Genomic DNA, 13,287 nt, shown 5'->3' with positions numbered 1-13,287 from the left:
AATAAATATATTTAACTTGTACTTGGTGTGATAGAAATGATGTTTTTAGGAAAGTACTGGCTTTCCAAGTCTGCCCAGAGGGTTTCTGTTCTCCAGACAGGCAGGAAAAAGGTTTAAGTCAACATCAATCATTAGCTGCACCAGGACAAGTCTGAGTCAAAACAGGAACAAGAATCCAACATGTCCAAGAAGCAAAAAAAGCTTCTGAAGACCAGACGAGAGTACCGTTCTTTATCCAGCCTTTGTTTTACCCTCACTTTCATTTTCTGCTCACTTTACACTCATCAAAAGACTTCTGTCTGAGCTCCTGAGCTCCTATTTCTTTTCTTATTACTGCTCTCTATTCCTGTCTTATATGTTCTTCTGAAAACCACCTGGGCACTGCAGTGTGGCTGCATTCATTTCGGTTCTTGCTATATTGGTAACAGTCCTCATGATTGCAGTCTGTATGTGAAGATCTAAAATGCAGATGAGATTGTCATTGGGGTTGTTTTGTGCGAACTCCAGCTTCATAATTGAAGAACTGTCCTTCTAGAAATGCAAAAATCGATATAGAAAAGAGAACAGTTTCTAGAAAGTCAGAACTCAGATCTTGGAAAATGATCTTTTTGAAACCAATGACACGATTTAGCTGGAACACTGCATTTTTTCTGAGTAGTCATTGTTACCTAAACATAGTGCTGTAGGTTATAATTATAGCCTCCACATCATTTCTACTTCTGCTACCTTCATATACATGTTCTTATAAGGTAGTGCAGAGAAAGGTCTGCATTTTTCTGTAATCTTCCCTTGGTTTTGTAAAGCTAATCTCCTGTTCTCTCCTTTCTTTTTCATAACTCTCAGTAAATCTCCCCTAAACCTCCTGGCATGTTCTATCATATTATTTTTCATGCCTCTGAAATTGTGCTCGGGCCCGTTGTGTTTTTTTTTTTTTTTTTAGCTCCGCAGCATTTTTCTCATTGCACTCCAGTTGAGGAGGGAAGTCTGGTAAGTGGACATGTTTGTTGCAGGACCCCACCTGAAGGGGCTGAGCTGGCAGACTCTGACACAAACAGATTCATCAGATAAATGGCGGGAGGATGTCGAGCCCACGGGCTCGGCGGCAGGACCGCCGATCTGGAAATTGAGCTCGCTGATGGATCGGGACATCCATCCCACCTTGCCACTCACCCACCTCCACATCCTCTTTCATTCGTCTTTGTTAGTGGCTGCTTCCTCCTGTGCGCAGCCACAAGTCGACTGTTTATAAAAGTCTGGTGTCAGAATTCAGGCTGTTTCTCAGATAAACTCCGAGCCCCTGAAAGAGCCCTGACATCGGTCCTGAGATGTCTGATATTTGCAGTCTGCTGCTGCCAAAAAACTCTCCAGTCCTTATTCAATCATTTATTTCATCCTCAAATGTTGTTTCTAACATTAAAAAGTCCAAACTGAAGTAACCGATGGAGTTTTAACTTCGAGAAGTGAATTTATGTACAAGCCACACTTAAATATTTTCAATATCATAGAGAAAATATTTGTTCTAATAACATTTGGTGTTATATTCGCCAGCTCACTGGCCTTGTCTCTGACAAAAAATCAATTCTACTAGTTGAACAGTTGAACAAATGAAAAATTCATCTGTGAGTGACATGAGATGAATTTGGTTTCCCTGAAACGAGTTGGAAATTTTAATGAAAGACTTTTGACTTCGAAAAAGATCTTTTTTGCTCTGGTCACTCAAAGCTGGATCGCTAACACAAAGATAAAGCTCAGAGTCCCAGTCATTCTTTCTTCCTGTCTCCTTGACCCAACACACATCACCTCATCCTTTTCAGAGACTATAACAGTTTGTTTTTTGCACCCAAGCAGGTGTCCTTGGATTCCAACTCGTCCATGAACTCCAACACGCCCCTGGTCAGGATCGCCCGCCTGTCGTCCAGCGACGGACCGATGCTGGCCAACGTCTCGGAGCTGGAGTTACCGTCTGATCCCAAATGGGAGTTTCCTCGAACACGGTGAGGGAGAACAAAAACTGTTCCTGCGGCTCCACATTCATCTGTGATTTTTAGCACTTATGGTATGCTGTGGCTTTTTTCACGCTGCCAAGCAACATATTTCAGAACTGACAGATTCTGTACTGTTGTCCTTGTAACATGATGTGCTGTGAACCATCAATACATCAAGGCCACTAAGACACCTTCCCCCACAATTTCAGACATGAAAAATAATATGCATTTATTGCGTTTTGCAATCAAATCCATCTCATTCAAAGCTGTAATTTGAAGAGAAATTTAAAAAACCGCAAAAACCCAAGCTCTGAAAAGGGTTTGCTTCTGTTTCAGGCTAACTCTGGGTAAACCTCTGGGTGAGGGCTGCTTCGGTCAGGTGGTGATGGCCGAGGCTGTCGGCATCGACAAGGAGAAGCCCAACAAGCCGCTGACTGTTGCTGTAAAGATGCTGAAAGGTTAGTGATGGCCGTGGCTTTGCTCCAGGAGCTGACAGCAACAGTAATGTGCTGCAGAATCAAATCGGCAGCATTGACTATTTCTCTCGCTACATATTCATTTATCTGTTTTTCCTGATTTGATGTGTGCAATATGCTCCAACTGAAGTCGTTGCTCTCTCCTGCTTTGATTTGTGCCACTGACTGTTTAGTACAACTAAGTGACTCTGGCTTCATTCCCTTTGGTTTGTCTCAGATGACGCCACAGACAAAGACCTGTCAGACCTGGTGTCAGAGATGGAGATGATGAAGATGATTGGAAAACACAAAAACATTATCAACCTGCTGGGAGCCTGCACTCAGGACGGTGAGGCCACAGTTCCACAGAGAAGATAATTTCCTCAGTAATTAACTGAGTCAGAGTCCTGACAATGACAGGGTGTTCTGCGCTGTGTGCAGGTCCTCTGTATGTCCTGGTGGAATACGCCTCCAAAGGGAACCTGCGGGAGTACCTGCGGGCGCGGCGGCCACCGGGCATGGACTACTCCTTTGACACCTGTAAAATCCCCAATGAGCAGCTCACCTTTAAAGACCTGGTGTCCTGTGCCTACCAGGTCGCCCGAGGCATGGAGTACCTCGCCTCACAGAAGGTCAGCCACCACAACGCCGTGTTGATGATGGGTTGGGTAGGAGCAGGACTGTGTGCTGTTTGAGCTGTTTGGATAATTAAAGGCTGGACAGTGTTAGTGTGGACTTAGGTGAAGATGATGTTTTAGGGCTGGATCAAAGGTCAACACTTGACACACAGGGGTTTGTAATAAAGGTTAACAACGTTAAATGAAAGTTGTCAGCCTGCGGTGCATAATAAACCAATATATGTGTGTGCGTGTGTGTGTGTGTGTGTGTGTGTATGTGTCTTTGATGCATTTGCACTTCTTCCCTCAGTGCATCCACAGAGACCTGGCAGCCAGAAACGTCCTTGTGACAGAGGACAACGTTATGAAGATCGCAGATTTCGGTCTCGCCAGAGATGTGCACAATATAGACTACTACAAAAAGACCACAAACGTGAGTCTCTCAGTCCATCAGTACACTTTGTCAGAAAAAGACTTTAACTGGCATAAAGGGGCCGTATTGACAGGATCATTTCGCCTTACATTTAACATTGTCCAACTCTTAAAAGGAAAATGATTTTGTCTTTCAGTGTCAGTCGGGTCAAAGAAGGAAACTTAACACTTGAGACTTTACTGGGATTAAAAACAAAGATGTGATAGAACGCCTTAATACAGATGTTATAACAGTGCTTCGATAATTATGACCTCACACACATTAGTCATATGGATTTTAACCTCTCATCAGTATATTAGTATGATATCAATGAACTGCCTTTGAATATTTAGCATGTTTTCGTGGCAGTAACAAGATTTATGGCGTTTGGATCGGAGATACAGCGATGACAAACATGGCTCCTAATGAATGTGGCTGAGATTCTCACGATGAGGCGCATGAATTGAGTTTCTAGGTGCAGAACGAGGCTGAACTCCATATTTTTTTTGTCTGCTGTGTTCTGCTGACCGAGTGGTTCTGTTGCGCTCCTGTTGTTGCAGGGTCGTCTGCCCGTGAAATGGATGGCTCCAGAGGCTCTGTTCGACCGGGTCTACACGCACCAGAGCGACGTGTGAGTTTGCAGAAACTAACCGATAAATGCCAACTGTCCACTCATGTGGAGCCGCCGTCCACCGGAGGAATCCGGCTGTTGAAATATCATGACTGAGCTTGTTAGCATCAGTAGCTGAGTTTGTGCGTGTGAATATGGAATCGTGGCGTTCCCTTTCCAGATATCGCCCAGTTACTGTCGTCTGGGCTCACTTGATAATCCCGAGCTTCTTGTGTATCAGCAGCTCCACATTCCTCACTGTGTATGTTCTTTAATCTCCCAAGCACAGCATCGGAGAAAGACAAAAACACAACAGTCTGCAGCATCTTACTGTTGTTTTATCAGTGTGATTCCAACCTGGCCCAGAACAGAAGGAGATAAGAGGGGCAGTGGATTTATCACAAGGTGGCCTCAGGGCCTTTTTCCACAACAGTTTGAAGGACCCAAGCAGCAGAGACAAGCACACCTTTTACGACCTCTGATTGCTCCTGTGATGCCGTGATCAGGAGAAGAAAGGAGAGTTTAGAAGAGGGGGTCACAAAGTCAATCTGCCCGCTTAAACCCCCTGACTGCTGCAGCCAGACGCTGTGTCCCCAGCACAGCCGTCCAAGCCAAACACGGGCCTCTGTCAACACTGGCTCGCTGTGTGATTACTCTAGACTGGGAACGGGCCGAGAGGAGAATCAGTCCGCTCTGTTATTTCAGCAGGTCTGGATTACAGAGTCAGTCCTCCCGCCAAACCTTCTCCTCCCTTTATACAGTAGTCGCTCCGCAGCCTGTTTACCCTCACACACCCCGGGGGACTCTGACTTTTGACCTGTGATGGTTTTTCATGGAGTCTGTTACACTGAAACAGACAATGGACAAATAAAACACACTCAGACAATTCAGTCCCAAGCAGGCAGCTCGAAAACAAGCGAATACAACAAAGCTATTGTGTAGAGCAGCTCACCAAAGCACGACTGGCATTAGATTTACACGCACTTCATCTTCTTATACGTGTACAGCTCTGAGGCAGAAGGGACAGATAGGGGGAACTCTCAGGCAGCGTAGTTCTGTAGGATTTTTTGGGATCTTGTGCAGATAAACATGGGGAACTCCAAAGGACAAGTTCTACCAGTTAGTGTAAAAAAGGTTTTCACTATTTCAACCCAACCACCGGGGCTGATCTTGACCTTTTCATTCTTCAGTCAGTGGGTTTTTACCACTGCCAATATCATGGAGGTGAGGATTTTATTTAAAGTGTCTCAGAGGTGTCAGCCTGTAAAAGCTGCAAGAACAAACCTCAGTGCACCTTCACAGCACGAGCACGAACCCACTGAGAGCCTGGTGTGAGCCAAAACTAGCTGCTTTATGAAAATATGCAGCATAAGACAAGAACTCTTGGCACTGACTTATTCCCAGAAATATGGAATATGGATAGAGGATTTTAAAAATCCGTACTAATAAATCAGTTAATTGAACCTTGTCCAAAGGCAGAAACGAGACTACAGTAAATTCCTGCCTGCCTTTGAACCCTTGAGCATCAATGTGATGTTAGAACTCATTCTTATTCTCACACTCAGCTTTTACTGCTGTAGGTGCCAATGAGAAATTAAAGGTTTATATCTTCCTATTAGCAACTTAACAGCCTGTGAATGTTCATCTATGAAGACTGGCATTGCTGCTTTTGCAGAGCCTGTCCCTGAACCCGTTCTGACCCCAAAGACCTGATTTGTTTAAGTCCAGAACACAGTCATGATAATGAGCTAGTCTGGGCGCTCGTTCTCAGCTACAGTCCTGTCTTCACTTTCCCATGTTTCCTCTGAGTTGTGATGTCTCTCTTTCTGCCTCAGCCTCCTCTCTCTCTCTCTCTCTCTCTCTCTCCTCCTCTCTCTCTGTTCGGATCAACCAGCCGGCTCGGCCGGTAGCGGCTGTTTTCCACCCTCTGGTCCGGAGCGTGGATAATTCGATTAAGCCTGCTGTGCAGCACAGTGGGAGGAGGGGTCTGATTCTGATTCACTGGACGAACGGCTGAACAATAGCGCACTGGGTTAATAGACCGCCCATTATCTGATTACTTTCCTTCATTTTTTAGCCATTTAGGAGTAATGCAGCCGTTCACTGCTGCCACAGAGAGAGAAAGAAGGAGAGATGATGGCTTGGTTCACAGATACAAGAGTCTGGAGACTGGATGGCAGCTGGGCTGTAACTGTAGCTACTGTACTGCATAATAAGTTTTTCCATTCATGTTTTGTCATGTCATGTCAGGGCATGTAGGTGTCATCACTGTAAAGAGCATGAACACTGTAGTTTGTTTGCATTCGGTCACACATAGCATAGCATAGAAATACTGGGCAGAGCACCAAATCAGTCCGCCGCTGAAACTAGTCCCTGACTGTTTACTGCTGTTTGAGCAACATTTGCTAAAAACTAATATGCCCAGAATATTAACAAACCTCAAATGTCAAATATTTTAATTCTGCTCAACTCGTTATCACTTAATAAGGCAAACTCTGCCTGTCGTTGCTTTCTGATGAGTCTGAGTCTTTAATTTTATTTTTGCTGGCTCGGGGGAAAACATGTTGATTTCTTTACAAATATTGATTAGCTGTCCCAGCCAGTAAGAATGTCAAATTGACTTTTAAATAGAGTGCAGTTAACATTACTTAAGATCAATGTTTCCTTCAAACGGATCAATCATGTAATCTGGAGAAGGACTGCTTCAGGCCATAAGTGTTGTTTGACCTCTAATCTGTATTCATTGTGTATTGAATTTGTATTGAATAGTTTACTTTTGTGTGTCCAGTTGGTCTTATGGGGTGTTGCTGTGGGAGATCTTCACCCTGGGAGGCTCGCCATATCCAGGGATCCCAGTAGAAGAGCTCTTTAAGCTGCTAAAGGAGGGACATCGGATGGACAAACCTGCCAACTGCACCCATGAACTGTAGGTTCCTTTATCAACACCACAGCTGCAGCAGGAACTTTGGGATAGAAATAATTGTCATAACAGTTTCGAGACAATAAAGCTGCTTTTACTAAAATCAAACAGCCGATTTGACTGTTGTCTTACCATTGAATGGGCGTTATCAGCGTACGTCAGTCCTATTTATATATAGGTCAGTAGGAGCCTACTCACCTACTGAAGACAATGCGGGTCAAAGACCATTAGCATTAGCATTAACATTAGCAACATCAGTAGGTTAAACTTAAGGATGTAACTTACATAATGTACATAATGACGACAATGTATATCTATGGGATAAAACGACCTACTGCACCTACCAGTAGGTGAGTAGGGACCTACTGACCTGTATAAATAGGACTGACGTAGGCTGAAAACGCCTATTCAATAGTAAGACAACAGTCAAACCAGGTGAATCCAAAGTTACACAGTGTAGCTGGTTGGAAAATACCCCATAATATAGGAAACGTTGCCTCAGCATCTCTTGCAGGTTTTATCCATCCTGAACAAAAGGTTTACTGAATTTAAAACGCCCAAAGTTTTAACCATTAGAAATCAGTTTGTCGAGATCAATAATACACAAATCTGTGTAAAAATCAGATTTAAACATTTTGGTTTGGCTACTAATGACACTTTTTGAATTACTTGGAAAGGATCCTTTGATCACCATATACTGCTCATTTTGGTTTTCTCTTCTTTTCTGTGCTTGTCACATAGTTGATCTCTTGCACTGTAAACTCAATAGTGTCTTCTTTCAGCTGGAAACACAACAAAGAAAAGCAAAAACTGGTTAAAACCAAAAAAAGATGAAGCCACTAGTTTTGGTTTAATCCTAATTACAGGCCATTACCATCCAGCTGCAGATCAAGTAGACCAGCACAAATCACTGAGAGCATTCCACCCAACATCTGATCCAATTTACCCTGAACATATCTTTTATGGGACGATATGCAGAGCAACCAAACGTCTGTATGTGTTTCAGTTACATGATCATGAGGGAGTGCTGGCACGCTGTGCCGTCGCAGAGACCGACCTTCAGACAGCTGGTAGAAGATCACGACCGGGTTTTATCAATGACCTCCACCGATGTAAGTTTCCCTGCTGCTCACAGAACACATGAAAACACAAAGCTGCAGTGCTCACTGGTCTTCTGTAGCTTTCGGGTTTAAAAGGATTTTTAAAAAAACTTATTTGGAATTAGCAGATGTTGCAGGATTATAATGTTGAAAACATATTTGTTTTTGTTTATTATATCTTTAAAATGTTGTTTTATGAATTTATGTCCAAGGTAAAAACCAAACTAAGGTGAATGTACAGGTAAATGAAAAGATTACCCTAAACAATATAAACTAACACAATGTGAAAGCAACATGGAGGTTATGTAGGTATTAAATACAATTATTAAATACAAAGAAAACAGATGTGAAGGACTATTATAATGTTCTGTGCAGCTGGAATAATATGTGGAAAATATGTGATTTATGACCTAATTATGAATTTTATGACCTAATTTAATTATGAATTTTATGACCTAATTCTGTGACCACAGCAGAGATCTGACTGTGACACCCCAGTCTCACCTCTGACCTCTGCCTCTGACAGGAGTACCTGGACCTGTCGGTGCCCTTCGAGCAGTACTCTCCCACCTGTCAGGACTCCAACAGCACCTGCTCCTCAGGAGACGACTCGGTGTTCGCCCCCGACCCGCTGCCAGACGAGCCCTGTCTTCCCAAACAGCTTCCCAGTAACGGGGTGATTAGGACATAAAACCTGAGCTGGGGGGTGGGAGATCAGACATTAACCTCCTCTTACAGTTTGTGACTAATAATCACCTCTCAGTGACCCGAGCTCCTCAAGATATGGAAAGCAAAACTCTGCGTGCAATACTTCCACAGTGCTTCAGCGCTTCGATTCGTCTTAAACTCTTGGTCGAAAATCCTCTTTAAACGAGTTTTTCTTCCTCCTCAACCCTCCCAAGAGACTCTTTAAACATTGAAGGATTATTTTTTGCCGTCGAACCATGTTTGTGTTCTTCTTTTCATAAATGAAATTATATTTTTGTACTTGGGCCAGTCTTTTGTTACGGACAGTCTGAAGGGTGAAACCATTCTGTGCCTACTGGGATAAAACCTGCTGAGATTGAAAAAAAGACAAAAAGGATATTAAGAGGAGGGAATGAAGGGCATTGGTCGGTGATCCAGTAGGTGAAGACCTCCGATTATTTATCCTCTCGTCTGCACAGAGCCCTTAGATTGTGATAAAAGTTTGCAATCTGAAAAGAAAAATCCATTAAGATGCCAGCAAAGCCAGAATCGACTTCGTGATGAGACTTGTTCTTCCGAAGATCCCATTGACTTCATTTTTGCTAAAGATGCTCAGCTACAGAAAGAACTACAGGAGCTTATTAACGTGTTCTCATCCTCACACTTTAGCATCCGAGCTAATCATGGAACAAATTCCTTTTCCGACGTGAGGCAAAGTTTCAGGGCCCTTCAGTAATAAGTACAGCGAGGTTCGGAGGGTTTTTTATTATGTATCTATAAAATGATTTATTGTAAATATATAAATGCAAATATGTGTCATATTGCTGTCAACAGCCATGTACGCAAAAGACAAAAAACTACATTTTCTAAAGTATTGTTTTAGGATGAAAGCGTTGCAGTCTAGAAGACACTGTCATGACGTGTAAAACATTTAATCGTTTAAAGTGATACAGAAAAGGTTTATTTGAAAAATTAACGTGTATATTTGTAAAGATATTTATAGACTTAACATGTGGTTTTTAAGTTCGAGAGGCCTAGTTTAGGATTTTAGTACTGTACACAAAGATTTTTATTTCAACTTTTTGTAACTTATTTTACAACAGAACTGCAGCGTTATTTTCACAACTGGCAAACTCCTCCGGTTTTTTGATCCATCTTTTTTTGTTTGTTTGTTTACAGTTTGAACAATAAGAATGTATGACAGGTGCGAAGATGATTTTCGAGAGCGAGTGTGATTAGACCGCCAGAGGACGACTCGTGGAGCGAAGGCTCCTGCTGACGGGAGCTGGACGTTTCTGCTGAGTTCGAATTCTGGTTTGAAAAGTAACGATTAACTCTTGCTGGGCAAGAAATAGCAGCGTTTGGAGACGTGTACCAGAGAGGCCTTTTAGTGAGTACTGTTTATAAGAACAAGAACAAAAAGACGCCTTTAGAGAACCTCAGCCGCCTGTTTTAAAGAACAACATCTTCCTATTCTTACTGTTTCACTGATCAGTGAAGAGGATTGGATTAAACTAATTATCTAAAAGAAAACCATCAGACATTAGAAGAGTCAGTGAAAGCTGCACAAATATACACAAAACTTCATTTCCCAGAATGCTTGTCCCAACAGACGTGTAAGAGAAACAATGACAGCAAGAGGAAAGAAAAGTGAATGTAGCATCTTTTAGCCTAAACTTGTGCCGCTTTTAGCTGAAATGCATGCTGGGGCTTTGAGTCCTGTAAAAATGCTGGAATGACGTGATCCTGTTTAATTTTTCCTCTACGATTGTCAAATGTTGATGACACTAGTCTGGAAGAAGCTTTTCTCTGAGAGTCTTGACACAAAAATCAAAAATCTAACATTAATATTCTGACGAGAAAGGACACACACATTGGAAGTACAAACCCTGAATCTGGTGCTTTTTTTAAATGGTGTTAAAGCATTTATTCTTTTTTCTTTTTTTTGCTTCTTAAGGCCTCAAACTGTTCGATTGTAACACACACACATAAGATGGTCAATGCTAACAAGCCACGTGCAGCGACACCTTTGTGCACCATCGTGAATAGAAACATCAGCTTGAAGGCAGAAATTTAAAGCTGTTTTGCCCTTTTGTGCTTGAGTGTTACTGAAAAAACTGCCCAGACACTTGAGATTTTAACGCTGCTCTTTAGTATTAATACCGAAAATGAAGGCATGCTGTGTGATCTGTACGTTGCATGGCAAAAAGAATATATATATATATATATATATATATATATCAGTTTGTTAAAGGTGACTCTGACATCTGTGGTGGATCCTTCTTGAAGCTCCTTTGTTGTGGAAAGTGCCAAAATTAGTCTTAAATTTCTCCCAGTCTGCCCAGTCGAATGCTGGTGGATGGAGGTCATAAGATTGCCAAATAGATATCTGCCCCACCCCCTCGCCCTTTTTTTTTTTTTTTTAAATGCAGTCGTCTGTTTAGCTGAACCCAAAAGTAAAAGGGTTGAAATGTTTACAGTCTGTTTTTAGCAAAGGGTCAGGGGTTCAGAAACCCGATTCACTCACTGCTAAATGGAAACGCTGGTAACACTTTACTGTGCAACGGCCTAATTCTAGTGTATGAGATGTATTGCAGTGACCCGACAACACTGTGGCAGTACTTAATGAGAGCTCTCCTATGTTTAAAGTACTTAAAAGAGTGAAAATGATGTATTTAATTGTGCTGCTGCACTGGGAGATCTATATTATTATGATTATATTATGATTGTTATTGGCTTATACACAGAATAAAGGCCCTTGTAAAGTGAAAGGTTACACAAAGTTATTATTATTTCTATTTTCAGTACAGCGTGGGCCCAATTCTATGAAGTGCCTGGAACAATTTAACGAACAAAACTAGATTTTAATGTATAATTTAAAAAAAAAAAACACTTTTTTTAAAAAAAGCTGTTCTTACTAGAAAGATCAGACTATGAAAGTAAAAGCCTGTTTTTTTTTTTTTTTTCTTTCTAAGTGAACAAGTCAGACAAAAAGGCACTTCTGTAAAGCTTGGATGGATCTAATGAAATGGATGGTGTTTTATTCTATTTATTCTTCCATGCTGGGTAAAAGCTTTCCCTATGGTGAGAGTATTTTTATTCATCGCTATCTGCTTTTCACTGTTGTTTTCATTAAAGAGCCAGAAGAAGAAGAAGATGATGTAGAGTAGTCATTTGACTAGACTGATGCCCCCCATCAGACTCCTGATGCTCCTGGCGTAATTTATCCTGTATTTTATTTTAGTTTGTTTGCTTTAGATGCCTCTCTGGGCATTTTGTGTATCTTTGGCCTCTGTCTCTGTTAAATCACTTTCAAAATGGATGTGTTGTTTTTTTTTTTTTTAATGTGTCTTGATTATGGCAACAAAACTAAAATGCAGCAGCGAGCTAACAAACGCTGGGTATCCATTAAGAGAGGAGAAATGAATGGATCGACAGATGTGTTGCTCGACAGACAGATGTTAAAAACAACAAATCCTTTTTTTTTTTTTTTTTAAAGAATGAATCTGTTTTCTTTTGCTGTTGAATGAATGAACCCCACGGCCTCATCAGAGACGGAGTCTTACTGTATGTACAGTCACACATCAGCCTTTAACGACCTGTCAGCTCCGCTCTGACTGACTTATTTATTTTCTGTTCTGCAAAAAAAACAAAAACTAAATCAGGATTGAGGATGAAGCTGGGAGGAGAGGAATGTTATCTCTGCTGCCTTTGGTATCTGAGATATGCGCCTTTCTTCCAAAGAAATCGAGCTATAAACTATAATGATTTCTTGTGTTTTTGTTTATCGTCCAGGTTGGAATGGTTAGTTTTCACACAGCTCGACTCTGTTTTTTATCCCGTTATCATTTCATCATGCATTTCTAATCCGATGAAGAGTTAGTCCAGATTCATTTTTGAAATATGCTTTTATGTTGCTGACTAGTTTTCTGTAGCTGTGTGAGCTATTTTGTAAGAATCTTAGAGAGGAAATGATTTTCATATACAGTTTATTTTATTTTTTTTCCGTTACAACATGTTTCACTTTGCATTCCACTTCAGGTTTTTTTTACCATAGAAAGACAAAATCATGTTTGTCCTTTGATTTTTTTTTTTTTTTTCCAATCCCACATAATTTATTCTTCCTCCCTTTGTATTCATGTTTCTAACACACAAAGGTGGAACTAATCATTTGGCATTATGTGTTGTTGTTTTTTTTATTTGTAAGTCGTAGCTTGTTTGTTGCAATGTACCTCTTTTGATCATGATGAATCCTCTAACATTCCACCACAACAACCCCTCTGGGCAAACATCTCCCACTGGGAAAAAACAATTTCACAACTCTGTGTCTGTGTCTCTCTCAGTCTCTCTGTGCCTGACAAACTACGCTGTCAAAGAAGGTTTTCAATAAACATGTTATAATAGAGTTTGCTGTCAGTGGTGTGTCTGTCGCTGAGAGCCTGGATTTGCAAAACAAACTGTTCCTGTGGCAAAAACAAGTCGAACAAAAACCCAAACAGAC

At 41.4% G+C, this 13,287-nt stretch overlaps 1 protein-coding gene across 3 annotated transcripts in view; it reads left to right on the top strand.

Moving 5' to 3' along the window:
* fgfr3 (fibroblast growth factor receptor 3) overlaps positions 1 to 13,191 on the top strand; it is a 62,871-nt gene extending 49,680 nt beyond the window's left edge. For 2 of the 3 annotated variants that reach the window (XM_026302707.2, XM_026302717.2), the window contains exons 10-18: positions 1,846 to 1,994; positions 2,322 to 2,443; positions 2,679 to 2,789; positions 2,882 to 3,072; positions 3,368 to 3,490; positions 4,030 to 4,100; positions 6,868 to 7,005; positions 8,006 to 8,111; positions 8,626 to 13,191. In XM_026302707.2, the coding sequence (XP_026158492.1) occupies positions 1,846 to 1,994; positions 2,322 to 2,443; positions 2,679 to 2,789; positions 2,882 to 3,072; positions 3,368 to 3,490; positions 4,030 to 4,100; positions 6,868 to 7,005; positions 8,006 to 8,111; positions 8,626 to 8,790 (1,176 nt within the window). In that variant the 3' untranslated portion in view covers positions 8,791 to 13,191. The remainder of the gene's footprint in view (positions 1 to 1,845; positions 1,995 to 2,321; positions 2,444 to 2,678; positions 2,790 to 2,881; positions 3,073 to 3,367; positions 3,491 to 4,029; positions 4,101 to 6,867; positions 7,006 to 8,005; positions 8,112 to 8,625) is intronic. The other variant, XM_026302725.2, reaches the window with a different exon arrangement.
* Positions 13,192 to 13,287: the final 96 nt, after the last annotated feature.

This window comes from Mastacembelus armatus, chromosome 22 (assembly GCF_900324485.2).
Source record: "Mastacembelus armatus chromosome 22, fMasArm1.2, whole genome shotgun sequence".
Taxonomy (NCBI): domain Eukaryota; kingdom Metazoa; phylum Chordata; class Actinopteri; order Synbranchiformes; family Mastacembelidae; genus Mastacembelus; species Mastacembelus armatus.
The sequence above is the reverse complement of the archived record's forward strand: the minus strand, read 5'-3'. Positions and strand labels throughout refer to the sequence as shown.